At 36.4% G+C, this 24,765-nt stretch overlaps 1 protein-coding gene and 2 long non-coding RNA genes across 3 annotated transcripts; 1 reads left to right on the top strand and 2 right to left on the bottom strand.

The window, feature by feature from the left end:
- The first annotated feature begins 426 nt into the window (after positions 1-426).
- On the top strand, positions 427-2,957 carry LOC145163101 (uncharacterized). The gene is made up of 3 exons (XR_013739562.1): positions 427-987; positions 2,387-2,438; positions 2,850-2,957. It is a non-coding gene; the product is annotated as an uncharacterized LOC145163101 (long non-coding RNA).
- Positions 2,958-5,457: 2,500 nt separating this feature from the next.
- LOC145164800 (uncharacterized) lies at positions 5,458-6,332 on the bottom strand. The gene is made up of 2 exons (XM_079083477.1): positions 5,919-6,332; positions 5,458-5,862 (listed from the first exon to the last, which is right to left on the bottom strand). Exons 1-2 carry the CDS (start codon positions 6,330-6,332, stop codon positions 5,458-5,460), a joined length of 819 nt encoding a protein of 272 aa, XP_078939603.1.
- Positions 6,333-14,200: 7,868 nt separating this feature from the next.
- On the bottom strand, positions 14,201-16,752 carry LOC145163100 (uncharacterized). Its single transcript, XR_013739561.1, has 3 exons — positions 16,211-16,752; positions 15,957-16,031; positions 14,201-14,230 (listed from the first exon to the last, which is right to left on the bottom strand). It is a non-coding gene; the product is annotated as an uncharacterized LOC145163100 (long non-coding RNA).
- Positions 16,753-24,765: the final 8,013 nt, after the last annotated feature.

Raw genomic sequence — 24,765 nt, 5'->3', positions numbered from 1 at the left:
GTGATATGATGATTTATGTAACATGAAGCTACATCACTAAAGTTTTACCGGTGAAACGTGACAGTTCCTTTTATAACAGGTAAATTCATAGTTTAGTGACCTAAGATGCAAAAAAAAAAAAAAACTTTGGTGACTATTTAAAATCAAAAGTAAAACTTTATTGGGTTTTAATGACATTAACCTTGTTTTATATATCAACATAATATAATGTTGGAATTATTATTTTGTAGTTAATGTGACTAACTATATCCTATCCTAATAAAACAGTACCAATATGCTTACGTGTCAATTTCTCAGTCCTCCTCCCGCTTTTTTTCCCGCTCAATTTTCTGATGTAATGTTCCTATTTTGCCCTTCTGATGCTTAAAAGTCATGTAGATTAGGACTAGGAAGTGAATCCGTCAATCAGTATGAATAATTTCAAATTTCAAAATGAAATCCTACACTATGGCACAAGAATGAAATTGACTAAGAGTTTCCAAATTTTTCCGAAAAATCAACTGTGTAATCACGAAAAATTTGTGATCTGAATACGAACATCCCAAGATTTGAGGAACTAAATTGAATGGTTGCGTTTTTGTTGTTATTTAAACCAGATTAAATCTCGAATTTTGGGTTCAAACATTAAACTCTCCCTGATAATGTCTTTGTCTTTCTTCTTCTTCTTCTTCTTCTTCTTCTTCCACCATTGCTCCATCCGTCTGTTTGATGTATCACCAATAAATATTATGGAACAAATCATTAGAAGTTTGGGTAGATTTTGAAGAGGGTATTTCCAAATGTCGACTACTGCTTCGATTTTGGGGAGGGTATTTCCAAGAAGTCGCCTTCATGAGTGACTTGGATTGATTCGATTTTGAGTTTCTGTGATTTATGTGTAGAGAAGGAGATCGGAACTGGAACATGAGGGTCATCGAGAGGGACCAAGGTTGCCAGCAGAAGGAACGGAGAGCGAAATGAGAGAATGAGGAGGGTTGCCAATGCAAGGTAATTAAACTTCGAATTAATAGCGAATTTAACTTTATTTTTTATGAAGGTCATAGGAAAACCTTCTAATAGACATGCATTTTAAGTCCCGGTAAGTGTAGTTATGATTAAGTTGGAAGGTTTGAAGATGCACACCACGTGTTTGATGAAATGATTGAAAGAACTGGTTAGTGTAGTTACAATTAATTTGATTTCTTGATTTTCTTTGGGCTATAAAGAAATCGAAAAAACGATATTTTCATCAGCTACTCAAGCTCAAGGTGATAGTAAATTCTGATTTCTCTTTTGTTAATAAACTTGAGAGGCAAACAAGGATCTGAAATCAATTCCTTTAAAGTAAATTTTTAATCATCTTTCTTTTTATTGAATTCTTAGGTTTCATTTAAATTTAGAACCATATATAACATCTGGGCCTGCATTTGACCAAGGAACACTACATCTCTCTTTCGGGGTAATCAATATTCATGTTTTTTTTGTAAGTATGTGTGTGTATTTAAATTTTTGGTAGATTTAACCCAATGTGGGCATTGAGGTGTGTTTATTTTCACAGGTTTGATGAAGGTTTTACCTGTAAAATTTCCTTGTGCTTTTTATTATAGATCATCCACAGTTTGAGGTGGCATAATTTATCTTTTATTAATGTATGCATGTGAATGTATGTATGTATTTGGCTATGTGTATGTGACTCTATGACTATGTATGTGTGTGTTTTATTTGCTGTAATTAGTGTCTTTTTTGTTTGGCTAAATACCAGAAATAACGTTGTACTTTGTTGCTTTGGTTTTAATGGCATTTAGAATGAAAGTGCAAAGCTTATAATCAATGTAAGATGTTGTACATTTATTTATTAATTTTCTAGACTAGGTAAAAGGCGGGTATATTTCTTGGCTGTTAATAATTTTTTGGTTGTTTCATAGTGAATATAGTCATATTTCATGATTTTTTTTTGTGAAAATAATGTAGATTTTTGCAAAAAATAAGATCATTTTGTGATATGGCATCTCTATTTTTTGTAACTTTTGTGATTAACTCATAATTGAGTTATTCACCACAAAAGAAACCTTAACCAATTGCTACTCTTTGTGTAAAAAGAGTCTTTTTAAATAAGCATAATTATCAACATTTTAAGAGAGATTTTTTCTTGTTCATGGAAACAATATTTGAGTAAAAGTAGTGCCAATTCACAAGGTACTTATGTAGCTTTTTTCACATCCATTTATCACAAAATATAAGAATTCCAAAGTCGACTTAGCGGCAATTGTTTGTAGCATTTTAGATCCAACACAAAGCATGAAAGATTTATCAGATGTAAAATGACAATTTTACCCCTACTTGTATACATGTTTTAATAAACTTTTATTATATTTATGTTTCAATCTTGTGTTTTTTGTTTGGTTAGATGAACTCTGGCAATCTGCAAAGAGCTTCTACAACTAACCAACCGCTTTCAGGTACATCTAATTTGAGCTTTCTCCCTTTTTTGTATATCTATTTAATAATTTATAAAACCATTATCTTTGATTTAATATCTGATGTTTCTTGGGAAAAGAATCTATTGGGCCTAATGATATTTTTACAACTTTATCAAATATTAGTACATTACCTGGTGAATGGCCTTCTGAAAAGCTTGTGTATGTTGTTGAAAAGTTACAGTGTAGGGCCCATGGTTAAGATGGAGTTGCAATTCGTGTTTCAGGATCTTTTTTTTTTTTTTTTTTTTGCATTTTCAGTCCCAAAATATAGTCATACCCAATTTTAGGCCTAAAAGTATATGTTGGTTTTGGATTTTGCTTGATTTCATTATTTAAGTGTAATACTTCTATGCATTGATAATGCTTTCTCTATTTTCCATTAAATTGCAGCTAAACGGGTTTATTAGGGTTTTTTTTCATCTATTGCAAGAACCTGTGACCATGGTTGGAGCAAGAATATAAAGGAATGGTATAATTTTAGGATTAATGCAGTTAAATTATAAAACAATATAATCCTATTTGTGTCACTTTTGATATTGATTGCAAATTCGTTTGGCGTAATAAAAATTCTAATCATATTGCTTTAAGATGTTTAGGATTTGTTTTATATGAAATGTTTTGTATATTGCCTTTCACTACTTAAAAACCATTTTTATTTTAGATAAAAATTTTCTTTAGCTACAATTTCCTTTTAACCGGTCAAGTAAGCATGATGTCGATCTCTTCTAATCTCTTTCTCATGTTTACGGTTATTTGACTACATCACTTTATAAATGAGTGCACTTTTTTAAATATTCTATGTTTTTTTCTTAACCGTGGTTTCTATTGGTTTAACTCATTTGTTTATTATAACATTCTACTTTAACTTTTCCTATTACAACATTGTACTCTGTAAAATATCTTCCAAATATAAAGGTGTTGATTTTGTAATTAGAATGGTAAAATGTCGTGATAAGAAAGTAGAATGTTATAATAAACAAATAAGTCAAAGTATGTTTCTATTTTTTGCATTTATCCTTATAAGTTTTGGCTAAATACAAGAAAATAGACACTTTCACTTTTCTGTTTGTTATAATATCCCAATTCTTCTGCAATTTCTTGGTGTGCTGTGAAGTACGATCTCATCTTCTTCTACTTGATGTTCATAAATTTGATATTAGCAATGGTATTATAGATCGAAATGAAAGTATGATATTAAAATAAAAAAGAAAATGTTAAATTGTTATGGTTGATGATATCACCGATTACCAAACATGTAAACATTTTTTTTTGCAAAACCAACTTATTCTTCTTATACTTACAATAAATTAGGAATGTTAATTTATTTAAACTTTTGAGAATAAAATATTTTTAACTATCTAGAAATCGGTTTCAAAATCTTAAGAACCGATTTAACAAATTTCAGCTCCAAAATTAGTATATTCTAAAATCCCGCTAAAATACAAAACTAAGATCAAGACAAACTTTCATGGTCAGAAGTGCCAGTTGTTTTCTTTTCTATTTATTGTGTTTTTTTGGTAACCAATTAATTTTGATCAACAATTTAACGATTAATCATTACAATTTAGAATTCTGAATAGTTTTTTTTTCAACCGTGGTTTCAACCAAGGGTTTAAACCTAGTAATTTTATAATACGCAACACCCATAAATTCGCTTAGTTATACCATAAACTTAGTTTAAATGCCTCATTTTATTACAAAGAAAAAAGGAGAGGTAAAATTGTTTTTGTACATGCACTTCACCGTTTTTTAGTAACAGTGTTGGAGATTTTTTTTTTTATAAAGCTTGAATGATTAGTGCCCAACGATTTCAATCTATTAATGGTTTATAGAATGTAGGGTTCGGTTAAGACATTTTTGATTCGTCTGGATATTGTGTTACAGAGATTATATTAAACTACTAGTTGAAGGTTAACCGATTTAGAGATATAACTTCTGAATGATTTTATTTAGAAATGATTGATAATGTAACAAAATGAAATCACAAAATTGGTCACATAATGAATAACAATGTTGAATTAAAGTTATAATAATCAAAATAATTCAAATATATTTTCATAAACCGTTAATTCGAGCACAAACTAATATATATACTTTTAAAAAGAAAAAAACATAAGGTGTAGTAAACATTAAACAAGTAAATCCTAAACACCTTTTAGTAAATTCAATGAACTCCACAAAATTCCATGATACCATCGTATATATAGAAATTTAGATTGAATTCATTTCGTCGTCGTATGCCATGCATTTCTTGGAATCGCCAACCAGAGTTCCACTTCCACCGTTACCAACCGTAATTTGTAAATTAGGCCATCCGTTATACCCACCACATACCACATATGTGGTGGGTGCCACATCAGCACCACAATCATCTACCACTAACATGGGATACCTACCACTAACACACCACTCCACATCATTATTTTTATTTATTTTTAATTCAAAAATACAATAAAATTACATTTTTTATAATTAAAAAGCATTCATTTTTTTAAACTAATGTTTCATTAATTATAAAAATAAAATTACAACTTCAAACTACATTACTTAGTTAATTTAGAAAAAAAAAATTACATTAATTAAAAAAACAAAGAAACATACATATAAAAAACCTAATTGTCGTTCATGCTATATTGGTACAAATGTTCTGCGACATCTTCTCGAAGATTGAAACACGTTTCACTGTTATGAATTTCAACAACTCGCTCTAAAAACGCATTCGTTCCCGATACGAACTCCTCAATTGGAACGACAACGTCGTTCGGATCATACGTGCAAATCGTTCGACCTTCATCTTCGATAATCATATTATGCATTATAATACATGCTAGGACCATTCGTTTAATTCTTTCTTTATCCCAGAGTCGTGTAGCATATTTCACTACATGCCATGTCTGCTTAAGGACTCCAAATGCCCTCTCGATATCCTTTCTCGCCGATTCTTGTTTTTTTGTAAAAACCTTTGCCTTTTCACTTCGAGGAACCGAGTATGCCTTCATCAATGTAGAATAATCCGGTATATCCCATCACCAAGGTAGTAACCGTATTTGTACGCGTGCCCGTTCACCGTGAACGTCATATCAGGTGCTTTGCCGGTCCAAATATCGTTGAAAAGTGGAGACTGACCAAGAACATTAAGATCGTTGTTAGACCCCGCTACTCCAAAAAAGGCATGCCATATCCACAAATCTTGAGATGCAACAGCTTCTAGGATGATAGTTGGTTTACCTATATCTCCTCGAGTGAACTGACCACGCCATGCAGTTGGACATTTTTCCCAAGCCACATGCGTACAATCTAGACTGCCAAGCATACCCGGAAATCCATGTCTCTCTTCATGAGCCGAATATAATCTCTCAATATCACGTTGAGTAGGTTTGCGCAAATATTCTTCGTGAAAAACCTCATAACACATGCAGAAAACCAATCTACACATTCAACAGCGGTCCTCTCGGATACTTTCAAGTATTCGTCAGATGCATCGAATGCTATACCGTATCCCAAATACCTAAGAGCAGCCGCACATTTTTGTATACTACTAAAACTCATTCTTCCTCTAGCGTCGGGTTTTTGTTTGAAAAAATCATAATGAGATTCTAAAGCATTACTAATACGTAAAAATATAGCCTTATTCAAACGGAAACGACGTTCGAAGGAGTCGTCATTATAAAGACAATTATCGGCAAAGTAATCACGTACCAATAAGTCGTGTGCGGCTTGGCGATCACGATTGACGACCGCCCTTGTACGAGCTGCATTCGAACTTTCTTCGTCGTGAATGTGTTGCACAACGTTGAAGAATGTGTCGACGAATTCTACGTCGTCATCCGAGTCAAAAGCTTTTAGAAATTCAATATGTTTTGTGGAATCCATGTATATGTGTTTTGTGGTTGTAGAGAATGAAGATTAGAATGAGGTGTAAGTTTTGGTGAAAATAGAAAGTTTATTTATATAGTGAATTGAGTTTGAAAAAAAAACGGTCAAAATAGCCGTTCAACGGCCAAATAAACCCACAGCCAATCATGTTCTCCGTTTGATTTCGTCGTCGGGAGCACGGATGAGCACGACCACGCCCGACCACGGAATGTCGGGGTGGTGTGCACGAGAAGTTTTCGCGGCCAGCTAGACCACGGATTGCTTCGTGGTATGTATACCACAAGGTCTTAGAGCAATCAACCGTCAATGTCCACGTCGTACCCCACCAAACCCTAGTCTGAACCCTAGCCGTCATCGTCACATCAAAAGTGATCACCCCATGACTCCTCTTAATGCTCTCTTGATCATAGACACACATCGTCAAAGAAGTCAAAGTTGCCCTAATGGTGGTCTCGTTGTTGGTTCGTTGAATAAATGGCGGCAAAATAGTCTGTGCGATTGAATTCGACTTGTACGAAGCAACAACTTCAATTTGATCATAGTAAAGATTAATTTTTGAGTTAGGGTTGCGAACCATAAAATCCACCTTCCAATCGCCGGAAATTTGTGAGTATGATGAAATGCTCAAGTTGGTTACGGTTACTTTTTGGATATCAAACTCAGGAGGATGTAGGAAGAGGCTGACACATATCACGTAGATAAAGAAACAGAAGCTGAAGATACAGACGACGAGGGTAGTGAATAAAAAAAACATGAAGTTGCATGTGACGGGGGTGGATTGATCGGCCATTTTAAGAAGTTGATTGAAAGTATGTGCAAATGTTTGATGATTGTTAGTTATTTGAATCATTTGAGGGGGACGATGAAGAAAACTATATATATTTGTAATCAGAATCTTGAAGTTCTATGTCTACAGGTATTTCCGATAATAGCAAAGGAATTGGAAATTTGGCATGAGGGTTGTCGGGTTTGTTTTTGGAAAATTTTAACCTGAAATTTATTCTTGTTATTTCTTTTACTAATTACATGTCGAGAATTTTTTGTTTTTGAAAATGTCAAGCTTCTTTGTGATATATATAACTTGAAAGAAAATTTTAATTCCTTCTTGAAAGGTTGATATGATTCAACTGAAAGGCATATTGTTGTAAATGATATGAAATCCGTGTTTTCTTAGTATGGACTTGATAATTAGGATTATCATGTATTGTTTTAAGATATACAATGAATGTCCAAAATGTCTAATTTAGTTTTTGATACGAGAAATTATGTTTTAATACCTGCAAGATAACAATTAATATATTACTGTATTTTCAAATAAAAATTTAGCCTTTAATATGTACGTTTGGATAATGCTTAGTTAAAATCATGATATTAGACAAGATGGGTTTACTAAACAAAATTACTCAAAAGACAAATATTCGAAATCATCATCTTTTTCTGTTACATGTGAACATATGATATGACATTCACGTTTCAACCTCTTTTTCTTTATTTTGTATTGACTGACTGTTCATTCAATTGATTTACTAATAGAAATAAAAAATGTATTAAAAATATACTTTTTTTTTTGCTTCAAACGCAATTAACTTTTATTCTTTATAATTGGTTTTTTTTTCTGCTAGGTTCTTACTAATTGCTTGATAAAACTTTAGGTGTTAAAAAATTTATTCGCTATGAAAGCAATCATATGATAAAAATATCATTTACATACATAAAATCAAGGGAATAGTAGAATACCATGGCATGGCTTGCAATATATAGAACTATTAGTTTTGTCGTGATAAATTTCATTTTTAAGGATTTCTTTAGGATTTTTATGTTATGTTTACAAAAAAAAAAAAAAAAAATAATAATAATAATAATAATAATAACTAGATGGGTATCCCTTGCTTCGCAAAGGGTAGAATGTGTTTGTGAACTATCTGTATTGTGCATGTGGGCTAAGTTTAGTTTAGAAATAGACAGGTTACACATGCATTTCATTATATTAATCAAGTTGTGCTGTGAGGGGTTAGAGTAGGATACTTAAAAGAATTCATTACATTAGGTTATGAAAGAAAGAAACCAAAACGCTAACAATTAATCACACATTTTTGAAATACATTTAAAAAACAACTTGATTTCACAAATATTAATCTCAGTTTGATTGGTTTTAAAAGGCAACAGCTAAGCAACCTGTAAGACGGAAATAAATGAATAAGTCATAAGACGGAAATAGCTAACTGCTAGAATCCACAAACTAAATACGACCTTATTTTTAAAAGTTACCATGCATTAAAGGTACACAAAGCACAGTCATACACACATAACCATTCATAACAAAATGCCTCCAATATCAAACATTAAAACAAAAGTAACTATAAATAACAAAAATGAAGCTTACTTTCACAGTTCATGTAAACATTAAAATACGCATATTAATTAGTAATTAAGAAATTAACAACAAAAAGTAATTAAAAGAAGAGAAAGAACTCATTACCATGCTACCGGTGTATCAATTGAATTTACTATGATTTGAACTATAAACTTGTGACTATGAAAATGTGTTGTTAAACTATAAATCTGACCGATGACATGTATATTGGTTCAAACTCATAGTTCTAATGTAAGAACCATATTCCCTTCTCTTATCTTCTATTCTTCATACATCAGTTCACAAATATTCAATAAATTGTAAGAAAATGTTCAGTTGTATATTCAATTATAAGAAATCACATTCAAAATCGATAATAGTTCTCACTTCTCTTTGGAATTTGTATCGTTCATAGATGCAATTAACAAACTGGAAAGCAAAATCAAAGCAATCAAAATTAGAAACAAACAAAAAGGAACTGTAGAAACATTGGGGTTTGCCTGACTTTCTTTGGTAGAGGCGAAGGGTTTGGTTGAAACATGATATCTATAGCAGGAACAACAGCTTCAATAACTTTGTTTTTTATTGTTTTGTTCATTGCAGCCTATCAACAAACTTTCCAATAAAGAAAAATAACAACATTTACAAATTAATGCATGCAATACTCGAACATTAAACATACCAGGAAGGTAGGAATGTATCCATAGCGTCCAACTCCACCTAAAGCATAAACACCATATGTTCCTTCTCAACCGCCTTTGGCCGCCAATAAGGCATTTTTCCACAATTGCATCACAAACTTTCTTTGCAAACCTATACAACAGTAAGAAATACTTAAGACAAACTAACAAAATGACTCCTTAAAGATGAATCGGTAATATAACAAAATGACTCCTTAAAGATGAATCGGTAATATAGGAGCATCATATTCATTTTGCATGAACTGTTGTTGATGTAGGAAGACAAATTATAATAAAAAAACTAAAGACGAAGTGGGTAAAACCTTCCAGCATCAGCATCCGCTTCTATGTGACTTTTACTGATGATTATAGCAGATATGGGTATATCTACTTAATCAAGCATATGTCAGAAACCTTTGAAAAGTTCAAAGAGTTTAAACAAGAAGTGGAGAATCAGTTGGGCAGGAAGATAAAGATGCTACGATCCGATCGAGGAATAGAGTATCTTAGTAGCGGGTTCCACGAGTATCTAAAGGAATGTGGAATAGTTTCACAATTGACGCCACCTACGACACCACAACTTAATGGTGTGGCTGAGAGGCGCAATCAGACCTTGTTAGACATGGTTCGTTCCATGATGAGTCGTGATTCGCAACCTATCTCATTCTGGGGGTATGCCTTAGAGATTGCCGCCCATATCCTTAACCTAGTCCCTACCAAGAAGGTTGCCAAAACACCTCACGAGATGTGGAAAGGGAAAGCTCCCTCGTTGGCACATATAAAGGTTTGGGGTTGCGAGGCTTTCGTAAGAAGAGAGACTCACGACAAGCTCGAACCTCGTAGTGAGTGGTGTATTTCCATCGGCTACCCACATAAGTCCTTTGGATATCTCTTCTATAGACCGAGTGACAATGTTGTCTTCGTTGCGAGGAGATGAGTCTTTCGCGAGAGAGAGCTCATATGCCAAGGGGACAGTAGGAGGCAAATTGATCTTGAAGAGCTTCAAGAGACAAGCGATGAAGGAACCTCCAACACTAGCGATCAACCTGAGGAGGAAACTCCTGTTGAACCTGTTGACGAGTCCCTAGCTCTTAGACGTTCCAGTAGAGTTAGTGTTCCACCTGTGTTGTATGGGTTCCATATAACATCTGAGGGTGATACGTTTATTAGTGATAGTACACTAGTAAATTTAGATGAACCTAACAGCTACAAGGAAGCCATGGCAGGCCTGGAGTCTGCTAAATGGAAAGAGGCGATGGACCGCAAGATTTAGTCCATGTATGACAATCAAGTTTGGAACTTGGTTGACAATGTACTAGGTCATAAGACGGTCGGTTGCAAGTGGATCTTCAAGAAAAAGACCGACATAGATGAGAAAGTGCACACATATAAGGCGCGATTGGTTGCAAAGGGATTTACTCAAACGCCTGGAGTTGACGATGATGAGACCTTCTCACCGGTTGCGAAGATAAAATCTATTAGGGCGATGCTAGCCATAGCTGCGTTTAATAATGAAATATGGCAGATGGATGTCAAAACCGCTTTCCTTAATGGAAAGTTGGATGAGGATGTTTACATGAGTCAGCCAGAGGGTTTTGTCAATGCGAAGCATCCCAATAGAGTGTGCAAGCTTGAGAAATACATTTATGGATTGAAACAAGCATCTCGCAGATGGAATCTTTGTTTCGATGAGAAAGTCAAAGAGTTTGGCTTTTCAAGGAGCGAGGATGAGTCATGCGTATATGTCAAAGCTAGTAGGAGTATAGTTAGTTTTCTCGTATTGTATGTGGATGACATACTACTCATAGGAAACGACATCCCAACCTTGCAGGAGGTTAGGTCCTGGCTTGGGAAGTGCTTCGCTATGAAGGACCTCGGAGAAGCTGCCTATATCCTAGAGATAAGGATTATGAGAAACAGGAGTAAGAGACTAATAGGACTTAGTCAAAGTACTTACTTGGATAAAGTGTTGAAACGTTTCAGCATGGAGAATTCCAAGAAAGGGGAGTTACCGATCCAAAGCAATACCAAACTCAGAGTCCGAGTATAGAGGCTGAGATAGCAAAGATGAGCTGAGTCCCTTACGCTTCCGCAATTGGCTCCATCATGTATGTTATGATTTGTACACTCCCTGATGTGGCCTTCGCTTTGAGCATGGTCAGCAGATATCAAGGGACTCCTGGTAGAGCTCAATGGACCGCAGTCAAGAATATTCTTAAGTACCTACGAAGGACCAAGGAATGGTTCCTTGTCCTCGGTGGGAGTGATGACTTGAGAGTACGGGGGTACAGTGACACCAGTTTTCAAACAGACCGAGATAATTATCGATCTCAGTCGGGCTGGGTCTTTACCCTAAATAGAGGAGCAGTGACTTGGAAAAGTTCCAAGCAGAAAACGGTGGCTGATTCAACGTGCGAATCTGAGTACATTGCAGCGAGCGAAGCGTCAAAAGATGCGATATAGCTAAAGAACTTCATCGGAGACCTTGGAGTTGTACCTACCATAAAGGAGCCTATGGAGATTTTCTGCGATAACGAAGGTGCTGCCTTAACCAAGGAACCGAGGGATCATGGCAGATCTAGGCATATCGACAGGAAATATCATTTCATTAGACATCGTATGGAAGAGGGACTCCTCGTTATGAAGAGGGTATCGTCAGAGGATAACCCAACAGATCCCCCTATGAAGGGACTGAGTAGGGTTAATCACTCGCAGCACGCTAGGAGCATTGGGCTAAAGGGTGATATTAGTTTTTGTGATTAGATAGGTTTTAGAAACTTGTAATAGATAAATTGTAATCGGCATTTGATGATTAAATAAAGGTGTATTATTTATAAGTAAAGTTACTATCTTCTCTTGATTATTTATTATTGTTTCACTTTTCATGTTTTGACTTCCTGAATAATAAGATTATTCGAATCAGCCACAGTCGATCATACATTGGAAGTAGGTATGAATGAAGACTGTCATGAATTGGCTTGTAGATTGTCTAAGGTGTTAGACATAGAAAAAGTTTGTCGCAACGTTCATGAGTGCTTATGAAATAAGATTTGAGTATTGGATTAAACTCACGCTTACCTGAATCACTTCATGGAATTGATCATGAGTGATTGTAAGACGATAATATCATATAGTCTTTAAACCTAGATATATGAGTTATTGTTTGCAAGTTGGTTGTGCATTGATAATGCGTAAACTCATCAGTAACTTGATGTTATAAAACGTATTGTTGTGTACGATTTGATGAGAAAATAGTACAAGCATATAAGTCAAAGTTTATCTGTTCCTTTTACCTCACCGGGGTAAGAGCGATATCTTGGGCCCCTCGATGATTTGGTTTGACTTATGTACCGGGCCCGGTCAGGACTAAGTTGATGTGTTCAACTAAGTTCTATGTCGAACAAATCGGAGATCGAGAAACAAACTGCTGGACAATAAATATGACTATGTTCTATGTGATTGTCTGTACAATATCTTGAGAACGGAGGACTATACGATCCCTTATCTAAAGGATATGTCATTTGACTGGGTCAATGTTGACAGAGGCTTTTGAGAGGTACGATTGCTAATCGGATCCGGAAGTCATATTTGCAACTATAGTTATTAGACTTATCCAAGTGGGAGACTGTTGGATTAGGTGTCTAAGCTCATAACTATATTTGGTATGTACTTGACCTGATAGTAGCATGGTCCTTTTGGGTTGCCTTCACCGGAGCAACTCGACTGGATGATTAGCAGAGAGAGAGAGAGGATAATATGGTTTATTAATATATTATAAGAATAATATATTAAAGGAGAAATCATATTAGTTACTTAATATGTTGGTCAAGAATTAATCTAGAACTAATTTAGTAATCATAAGATATTAATTGAACTTAGGGGACTGGAATTGCAATTATGAGATAATTGAATTATGGGTTGTGGATCCTTAGAAAGGAGGTAGACGAAATTAAGAGGGGAAGCCCACTTGAAATCATCCAAGGGCCTCATTTTGGAAGGTTCCATTAGACTGCTTAAGGCATAAGCTATCCAATTAGGGTTTTGACTGAAACCCTAGTAGCACACCTAAAAAAGGGACCCTATGGCATCAGATTTCGGCCTACACTTGAACCCCAGAGTTCTTAGAGCCGAAATTAAGCCTCCATACCCTCTCTCCAAGATCATCCAACTTGCTTTGGTGTTTGAGAGCCATAAGAGGTATTACACTTGTGATACTAAGCTCTTGAAGTTGAAGATTCTCGCCATTTGTGAAAGGTAATCATCTAAATCTGGTTTAGTTGTAGATTTCGAATTTCATATGCTAGATCTAGGGTTTACAAGTTTTGGATAATTTACATGTACAATAGAGAAACCTAGATCCAAAGCTTTAGGGTTTTGCATGTGCACATAGGATTGTTCTTATGCTCAAAACCCATCACTTATGGGATCTGCTGCCCTCGCGGCTTTAAAACACGTTGTGATAGGGAAGGTATCCACACCCCTTATAAGGAATGTTTAGTTATCATTCCCAGCCGATGTGGGATCAGGTGAAACCCACCTTCACCCCCTCATTATAGGGTTCAATATCCCCGTGGAACACATCAATTTGTGTCCTAGCTCCAATACCATTTCTGTCACACCCCCAGCCGACGGCGGAATCGCCGGGCGAGTGACGAAAATCGAATATCGCAAACATATCATATATCAAACATTAAACAACCACTTAGAGTTTTACATCACATACGACATAATTATATCTTACTTTGTTACATGTTTCACGACAAATCTTCAATGACTCAAAAAGATGACATAAAACGTAATTTATAACAAAAGCATAAGACGATGATTCGATACTCCTCGCGTGGATTTCTTGCATTAGTTTCCTGAGAATACATGTTAAAATACGGCAACAATGTTATTGGTGAGTCCTACAGGTTTTGACTCCATCAATTCTTAAAATAACATAAATTTTTTTAAAAAGAATTTAGTATAGAGATAGGAACCTTTATCTTTTTCAAAACATAATTTGACCATTTTTCACCAAGAGAAGATTATTTTACTACATCATAGGTCGTACCAACATTATTAGTTAATGAGACTCTAATTGTCAATTTGTCGTATGATAATCACTATTATCGGTTGTCGTTTTTATTAACCTAAAAACCAAAGGAATATTTAGTATGTAAAGATTTCTTATACATATCTTAATTCTCTAACTGAATTTCGGTGGCAATTAATAGTGAGTGGATACTTTTCCAATTTCTTGTAAAATGTTGGGAATTTACGGGATTGTAAAATATGTTATAACCGAACTCATGACATTGTACTTTATTATTGCACCGGCTCCATAATAGGGCATGCTAAAGTCATTCACCCCGTTGTAACACATGGTAATGTTCAATAATGCTAACGCCAGAGCGAAAATCTATCTCGTTAGACGTAGTTGTAGCTAGCAACTCCAGACGGGCAGTCGTACCGTATAAGATCAATATTATGACACTTACACCTGACGTTGGTCGCTCCCTTGCGGATTAACGGTTATAAAATAGAGGGTTTCCACTAAGTATTGAGATCTTAGCTTTCGCGAAACCGGGAATAGTTTATAATGGAAACCCAAGCGTATTAGGTCCGGTATTCGGAATAGGTATAATAAACCTATATCTTCCTTCTCAGGTTCGTCGATTATTATAAGTATTTATTGCTAGAAAAACAACGCCTCAAGGCAATTGCACTTTATAATAATTATTATTTTTGATAAAGTTGGTATTTATTGTAGCAATACTTGAATAAACATATGAATGTTTTTTTTTTCTTTACCAACTTTTCATTTGATACAATTATTGAATAATAATGCTACCCATAAAGATTTTTAAATTCCGAAGTTGATGAACTAACTTATGTAACGAATATTTCGGTATTCATAGATTAGTATATACATTACTTTATTACTTATAAAATTACTATAATTGACATTTTTGAGTCAATACTACATATCGATGTACTGAAACTTTTTTTTATTATTATTATAACAACTAACAAAATAATACATGTATATTCATTTTGACCTCTGTTGACTTTTTTATTATTACACTACCCTTTCTTTTTACCATCTGCGTATGGTTAAGATAAATCTAGGACATTAATCCCATTTTTAAACATATTCTCTAATATTTATAACTTTTTGTATAATAATAAAATGTTATACGTAATTGATGATTTTTAGACCTAAATGTTATACCACGTTTCACAGGAAGATATTATATTGACTAACATGTCCTCATTTCTCATATATGCACAGTTACAGGCTTTTATCACCAAGGTTTGTAATGTCAATTTTTTTATTTACCACCACTAGGATGCATAATATACAATACGATTTTGTTCGATTATGGAATACGTATTCTCCCCAGATTTAGATACTAGTTATGCTTAAAGGACCATTAGTTGCATCACAACACTTCAAACTTGGTTATTTTTTTAGCAAAACATTTTATAATGAAACACAATACGAATTTCTTGACCTAAATAATTTTAAGCTATCAAACGACTCACGCACATGTATTCTCCCCCAAACTACAAAATTAGAAAACAGGGGCTCTAGAAACTCACGTTAGTTACGAGAGTCGGAAGTTTCGGGAAACTCGTGTTCTATGCAGGATTTGGAACGGAAATCTTGGAGTCGACCTACACATCACATGGTAAAAAAAACAAGGCAGTCAATAGCTATACACGTCTGATTAGGACCAAACCCGCCACCGAGATCGTCCCGTCGGAAACTGTTCAGACCAGCGACCACCATGGCAGGTACCGACTGTTCATGGTGGTTGTTGAACGTGTTTTGATCAAGGAAGAAAGGAAGTTACCTAAGATCGATGGAAGTGTATGGAAAAACGATTGGAAACTGTTTGAGGGTCGAAATGAGATGCAGACAGGAAGGAACTAGGTGATGGTCGTTGTTTCTTCTCCTCCGGTGGATTGTGCCAACTGGGTCTGCTTAGGGTCGGGGTTGCTTTAAATGGCCATGGCGGTGGTTTGGTGGTGATTAGGTCAGCTTATCATCAAATGTAGCAGGCAAAAGAGGGACTGGATTGGAGAAGGCAACAACCTCGGTTGTTGTTGGGTTCTCTTTTGGTGATCAGGAGGGAATATGAGAGAGAGAGAGAGAGAGAATGGAAGGAATGGTGAGTGATAACTTTGGATAAGTTCAGTGGTGGGATAAGTTGTTGATCAATCTTCTCTCCATCTCATTGTACAACTGTGAGTTTACTAAGATATCTGGTTGTACAATCTTGCAATATATGCAAGATTTTGTGCAGGTGCTGAATATGTGAGTGTGTGTGTGTGAAGCTTAGGAAAATCGTGACGAGTAAGGTGATGGATGAGGGAATTTATCATCCCTGAGATATTTGATCGGATTTTCTTCACATGGTTCATTGTACAAATGTACAAATGCAGATCAAGGAAGATATTGAATTATCTATGAAGTAGTTTCCATAGATATTAAGCATGTGTGGTATTTGTGAGCTTGTAGCCGAGAGAGAGAGAGAGAGAGAGAGAGAGAGAGAGAGAGAGAGAGAGAGGTGATAGAGATAGAGGAAGGATGATGAATGAGGTGGAGTCTTGAATGGTTGAATGCAGCCTTATTGATTATAATTCCTCAGATCTTTATAGGATATAGTTGTACTGAAATGATCAATTTGAGAGGTTTGGTAGGACCATTTTAATAATTCTCTAACTCTCACAATTGAAGTTCCTGGATGTGAGCTAAATGTATCCTTGAATGAGAGGTTGGGTACATATGAATGGGGGGTGGGGCATAGCTGATGTCATTTGGTACAAATCGAATTTGCTTGTGGATTCAGGTGGTACTATGACTCCTCATGCACAACTTGGTGGGACATATTGTAGGTGTGAGTTAGATGTGTACTGTGACAACCCGAAGCTTTTCCCGTTTCTGTTATACATTTTCGTTAATGAAATTTCAGATCCGTTAACATTTCCGTCAAAATTTTGGTTTAATAAAATAATCTAGTTATATTTAATTAAATTATTTGCAAGTCGGAACCAAAAATCGCGCGGAAACCCGAAAATCTCGAGAAAACAACATTTTCGGTCTAAATTGGGATTACGACCGTAAACCCCGTTTACGGTCTGTAACGAGTGGACCCTATTTTCACCCTATAAATATGATGCCTCCGACTTCATTAGGACGTTTCTGGCCGCATTCTCTCCTCCTCTCTCTAAGAAACATCAACCGTAAACACTCAAAATCGCGTTTTAACTCCGGGAAACGTCGAAAAACACCGTTTGGAGCCCTTTGGAACTTCTGGAATCACTTATCCCATCGAAATCAGCATCCAAACACCATTTTCCGAGTTTACGGTCCAACCTTCAAAGACCGTAAACTCAGTTCTTGAGTTTACGGCTGTAAACTCGGCAACCTTCAGAAACCGTAAACTCATGTTCAAAAACCGTAAACTCGTGTTCAAAGACCGTAAACACCTTTTTGGGTGGTACTTTTGGCTGAAAACTCATTTCTTCGATTCAAGCAAGTCTCGGTAACCTTCCTCAACCGAAATTCAAGTGTTTTCTGACACTTTATTTATCGAAATCGCTAATTTAGATACATATACGTATTTATTTGATAATAGGATTTCGTTAGTGTCACGTGCAACAAATCGGGAATCTTCATTTCAGTCAACAACCCCACGCAACAACTGTGAGTTCATACCCCTACATTTTTCCGTATTTTTAAGGTTTTCAGGGGGGAGGGAATACAAGCTAAACATAAATGTTTTTCTTATAAGCTAAACATAAATGTTTTTCTTATAAGCTAAACATAAATGTTTTCAGGAATATACATAAAACTTATGCAAATTTCATACTTTATTTCCCTTTTGTACTATGTCGAGCATAAGGGACGTTTTCACTAAAATTGCATAGTTTTTACGGATACGCTATTCGCTACGTTATACATGCAAACTATAATCGGTATAGTTTGGGATTTCTCTAAAAACTTATCAAGCATAGAAACTTTCTCTACTAAACATATGCACTGGAACAGAAACCGTTTACAGTTTATATCACTGTTTTATCATGATTTTCATAACTGTAACTTATCACTATACGCGGTATACATTCGGATTTTTATTACGGTAGAACGCTACTGCATTACATGTAAACTAGATTGTACGATACTGTGAGGCGCTACTTCACTACTGTACCCTTAGGTGTACAGGGATAAATCCTACCACTGTATAACCAGAGTCTCCTGGAGGGAGAGCGTGAGGTTTGTGAATAGATCTATTCAGGACTGACAATCCCACATCTGGACTGCTAGCTACAGTTAGGCGGGCACGCCTGAGATGTACAAATGTCATTTAACATCAACGCCTGAAGAACGTTGGAAAGGTCACTAGTCATATCAAGCATGGTTATACGACTCACATTATGTATAAATCACCGATAGTTTACCAACCTGGTTTTCTTCAGTAGTTTTATTTATACCAAATAGAACTAAACACACTATGCATGCTGGCCGAGCCAGGGTTTTCAAAACCGAATCATTTATGCTACGGTTTTACATTTAAATACGTATACTTCATGATTAGCTTTAGCTAGTCACATGAAGTAGTATTTTGCCTATCTCTACGATTTTGTTTCAGAAACGAACATTCATGGTTGTATACGAAATCGATAACACTATGTTCTTCACTAAAGAAAATATCGGATTTTCTTGAAACTACACAATCATTTCGGCTCGCTCATCAATATGTTTTCAGTACAAATTACTGCTTATGAACTCACCAGCTTTATGCTGATATTTTTCAAACTGCTTGTATTCTCAGGAAATCAGTAGACAGGTACTTGCTGGATTTTTCGAGGAACCGAAGCATTTAGAGTCTTTAAGTTTTTATTTTGCAAAACTAATGAATGTAATTCAAACTGAGTTTCAAACAGATGTAAACGTTTTCATTCAAATATTCACTGTAATGGTTGTGGTCCTATGATTGCTGTTATTCATTGGTTGTGATGCTATACATGACGTCCTCCCCCCGGAACGTTTCCGCCATCGGTTTCGGGGTGTAACATGTAGGAGTAAATAAATTTAGAAATGGAAGAAAGTTGGCACCGCACATTCTTGTCCTTGGATAGATTCACATAGATTCCATCATGTGGTTTGTACAAAGGTTCCTATAGGTCCTAATACATAAACATAATTTATCTATATAATTGTTTTGAAGGATCATATCTATGTATTTGTTGATATTCTTATAAGTATAATACTTTGGTGTAACAAGGAATCGATGTTACTCTACTTTATATGTGACCCAAATTTATTTTATATATTTTATATTTGGCTTTTTCATAAAATCGTATATATAACTTTATGCCCAATTTAAGGTTAATTCTCGCCATACGTATTTGTATACATTCATCCGTTAATTGTTAATATATATAAATTTGACGGTTGTGCCCAAAGCGGACAATATTATGATACATGCCATAGGGGGATGTTACTGATTGGTATCAGAGCTTTTGCTATAGCGAACTAGTATTTCACTTAAGATATATAACTATAGCCTAGAGCAAGACTTTTCTGATAAAGAGTTAATTCACTAAACCTGTAAATACACAAGTATAATAATTACTAAAATGAGAGTAATTACCATGCTCACCCCCTCATCTGGTCGGGGATCCCTACTACCCCGACCAAGAAACAAGATATCAACTCATCGCGTCGGGAGACTCTGTAAAGGATGAAGAACCTATGGAAGACTCATTAGAAGGAGAGGAAATGGAAGAAGAGAAACCCGAATCGGATGAAGAAAATGAAACCACAAAAGACAGTGAACCTATGGAAGCCGAAGCAGCCCCTCCTTCCAGGCCTTCACCTCCAAGTCCTTACAGGAGCATTCTAGAGAGGGTCGGGAAAACCCGTCAGACCGCCAAAAAACCACACTCAACCACAAGGGAATTCATAAGCACGGTCATGGGCTGTCTGAGAGTATGAAGAGGAACTTAAGAAATCCCACTTGGTTGACTGTGTTTGCTGAAGATAGAATTTCGGGTGGGAGAATCACCTCCCGATACGAAGATGGGCAGAGCTCGGGAGTGCGTCCTCCACCCGGTGATTATGTTGTATCTTTAAGAGTATTGTTCGACCGAACCTTGAAACTGGAGAAGCAAGTCAGGGTATCGGCAAAGGAAATCAAGGAAGGAGAGAACAACACAACTCACGTAACCTGGAGAGTGGGAAGACTGGAGACCCAGCTGACCCAACATCAGAATACACTGACAGGATGCGTGGGTTACTCAACACAGAGATTGCTGCTAGGATACAACAGGATACCTACATGGTTGAGGCTGATCTTCAAGCTCAAGCAACTCTTATCAAGGTGGGAGTCAATGAGGAGGAAATAATGGCCATTAATGGGAGGCTAGATGCGATCAGAGTGCAACTTGGGAAAATCACAAGGGCATTGGGCACTTACTTGCAACGTGGATGAGTACGAGGAGTCAGACAGTGGCGAGGATGGGGCAGATGCAGTAGTAGAAGAACGTCTAGGATTATATATTAAGTATGTAATGTTTGGTATTATCGTGGTTTTGGGAAAGTATGGTATAGCAGGGTACGAAACTCCTTGCGAATTTTGGGTCTTCTGACCATTGATGTAATAGCTAGTAGAACTTTTGTTTCCCAAAAACCTTACGAAAGTTATCATAATGATATGTTTAATGCCACTATGTATGATATATTGATGCATACTATGCATACTTTCTTCGGTGTCAACTTAATGCGTAAATTTTATAATTAGTAACTTCCACGAATAATGCAATAAGTTTTATCGTAAAGTGAAAAAGTAATATTGAAAATTTTCATATAGCACAGCACGATCAACTCATATTCTATTGTTAAATATAGCAGGGAGTTAATCAACATGTCACAAAGAAGAAGAAGCACGAGGATGCACCCTAACCTGACGGTTATTCCCGAAAGAACAGGTGAGAAACCCAAAAGAGTACAATCCAGGCCAACCGAAATACCCATCACACCTGAAGCTGGTCTGCCTACAACCACGGTAGAGTTAGAACAATTGATAGAGAATCGACTTGCGGTTGCTCTGGCACAACCAGAAAATGTTCGCAACGTCATCTCTGGAGCGGGTAACGGTGGAAATGGTAACGGACAAGGCAACAACTCTCAAGGAGATATTAGAGGACCATAACAAATGTGTAGCTATAAAGATTTCACTAACTGCAAACCCAAGAACTTTTATAGGACTGAAGGCATTATCAGACTGACCAGGTGGATCGAAAAGATGGAGTCGGTCTTCCAAATATATTTTTGTCCCGATGATAGTAAAGTCTAATTCGATGTGAGTACGTTTATGGACTCAGCCCTTACTTGGTAGAATGACCAAGTAAAAACCCTGGGAATTATTCCTACAAACTCTCTATCGTGGGAAGAACTGAAAATAATGATAAAGGAAGAATATTGCCCGAGAGATGAGATTCAAGCGATGGAGCAAGAATTATGGAATTTGAAGATGAAAGGTCTTGATATCAAAGCTTATACGACCAGGTTCAACAACCTCGCGATATTATGCACGGCTCTAGTAACCCCAGAATACAAGAAGATAGAGCGTTATGTTTGGGGTCTGGTGCCACAAATAAGAGGAATAGTGTTGGGATCACGATCAACAACTTATGAAAGTGTCAGGAACTTGGCAAGCCGTTTAGTCAAGAACGAACTCAGTCGGGGAACAAGCGCAAGACGAGGGGTAAGGATTCTTGGCAATCGTCAAGGAAGAAAAAAGGAACTAGAAGTGGATACGCGGTAACTACGGCAACCAATCCAGCACCAGTTCACCGAACAAGCAGTACTGGACAGTACCCTCAATGCAACAAATGTCACAAACGTCATCTTGGTAAATGTTATTACTGTACCAAATGTAACAAGAATGGTCACACAAGCAATTATTGCAAAAACTCGGTGCCAATTTCAAGTCGACCTCGTGGGTTGTGTAGTTGTTTTCATGAGTCTTGAGTTTTCTAGAGGTGTATGCAATAACCTTGTCTCGCTGCATTAATACACACCCCAATCCTTGAATTAACGCATCGCAATACACTACGAAATCCTCTGTTCCTTTAGGCAAGGATAGGATCAGGGCGCTACACAACATTTGTTTCAGTCTTTGGAATGTGGCTTCTTGTTTAACTCCCCAGTCAAACTTTCAATATTTTTGTGTCAGAGTGCTAAGTGGCTTTGCAATTTTTAACAAGTTCTCAATAAATCTTCGATAGTAGCCAGCAAGGCCTAAAAATTGGCGCACCTCCGTTAGCGTCTTTGGTGCCTCCCAATTCTTTACCGCCTCAATTTTTGCGGGGTCCACATGAATTCCTTTATTGCTCACCATATGTCCTAGAAATGTACCTGTCTGATCCAAAATTCGCATTTAGAGGATTTGGCGTACTCAAAAGCTCCAAGATTAATCATAGATGTTGACTATGCTCCTCATTAGTTAAATAATAGATCAAGATATCATCTATAAATATTATCACGAACTTGTCCAAATAGGGCTTGCATACTTGATTCATGAGATCCATGAATACTGTTGGGGCGTTTGTCAACCCAAAAGGCATGACTAGAAACTTATAATGATGGTACCGGGTCCTGAATGTAGTCTTCGATACGTCTTCGTCTAGTATCTTGAGTTGATGATATCCTGAACTCAGATCAATCTTTGAATAATAGTTGGACCCTTGGAGTTGATTAAACAAATCATCGATTCTAGGGAGGGGATATCGATTCTTGATGGTCAATTTGTTTAGCTCTCTATAGTCGATGCACATTCGAAAGGACCCATCTTTCTTCTTGACAAACAATATTGGCGCTCCCCAAGGAGAAAAACTTGGTCTGATGAAGCCCTTGTCAAGAAGTTCTTGTAGTTGGCTCGAGAGTTCCAACATTTCTGATGGGGCCAACCTATAGGGTGCTCTAGCTACTGGAGCTGCTCCGGGGATTAGGTCGATTCTAAACTCGACCTGTCTGGTTGGTGGTAATCCTGGTAGTTCTTCTGGGAAAACGTCAGGATAATCGCATACATGTGGTATGTCCTTAATTTCTTTCACTTTACACTTTTTATCTACTACATGATCTAAAAAGGTGTAATACTTCTTGTTTAGATATTTTCGTGCTTTTATGTAAGACACAAGCTTGAGGTTCTGACCTGACTTGTCACCGTAGATGGCTAGAGTCTCTATTTGGTAAGGTTAGCCTTACTGCTTTTTCATAACACATGATTTCCGCATGGTGGCGAGACAGCCAATCCATGCCAATAATGACGTTGAAGCTTCTGATTGACATTGGCATGAGGTCGACTTGAAAAGTATGATCGTTAAGCGTTAGTACAATTTCTTAAGATTTCAGTTGTACGTTCTATTTGACCATTTGCTACTTCTACTGCATAAGCTACATCTAATTTTTTGGTTTCATGGTTTAATAATTTTGTAAATGTCGTCGTTATAAAACTCTTATTGGCTCCGGGGTCAAACAAAACTGTAACATAAAGGTGGTTGATAAGGAACATACCGGTAACCACCGAGGGATCTTGGATTGCTTCCTTGTTTCCAATAACGAATGCCCATCCACATGCCTTATCACCCACATTTCTCAGTTTCGGGCAGTTATGCCTGAAATGTCCCGATCCACCACATTCATAACAATTTCCGCCACTATTTCCGATTGACCCTGCATTCATTTGACTACCTCTTGCAATTGGCACTGAGTTTTTGCAATAATTGCTTGTGTGCCCATTCTTGTTACATTTTGTATAGTAATAAAATTCACCAAGATGACGTTTGTGACATTTGTTGCATTGAGGGTATGGTGAACTGGTGTTGGATTGGTTGTCGTAGTTACCGCGTATCCAGCTCCAGTTCCTTGTTTCTTCCTTGACGATTGCCAAGAATCCTTACCTCTCGTCTTGCGCTTGTTATTTTCAGTTTTGGGTGTTTCAACCTTAGTATTTGATGTTCCCCGACTGAGTTCGTTCTTGACTAAACGGCTTGCCAAGTCCCTGACACTTTCATAAGTTGTTGATCGTGATCCCAACACTATTCCTCTTATTTGTGGCACCAGACCCCAAACATAACGCTCGATCTTCTTGTATTTTGGGGTTACTAGAGTCGGGCATAATATCGCAAGGTCGTTGAACCTGGTCGTATAAGCTTTGATGCCAAGACCTTTCATCTTCAAATTCCATAATTCTTGCTCCATCGCTTGAATCTCATCTCTCGTGCAATATTCTTTCTTTATCATCATTTTTAGTTCTTCCCACGATAGAGAGTTTGCAAGAATAATGTCCAGGGTTTTTACTTGGTCATTCCACCAAGTAAGGGTTGAGTCCATAAA

The sequence above is a fragment of the Lactuca virosa genome, chromosome 3, assembly GCF_052849685.1.
Source record: "Lactuca virosa cultivar CGN04683 chromosome 3, Lactuca_virosa_CGN04683_v6, whole genome shotgun sequence".
Classification (NCBI taxonomy): domain Eukaryota; kingdom Viridiplantae; phylum Streptophyta; class Magnoliopsida; order Asterales; family Asteraceae; genus Lactuca; species Lactuca virosa.
This window is presented reverse-complemented; position numbering and strand designations above follow the sequence as displayed.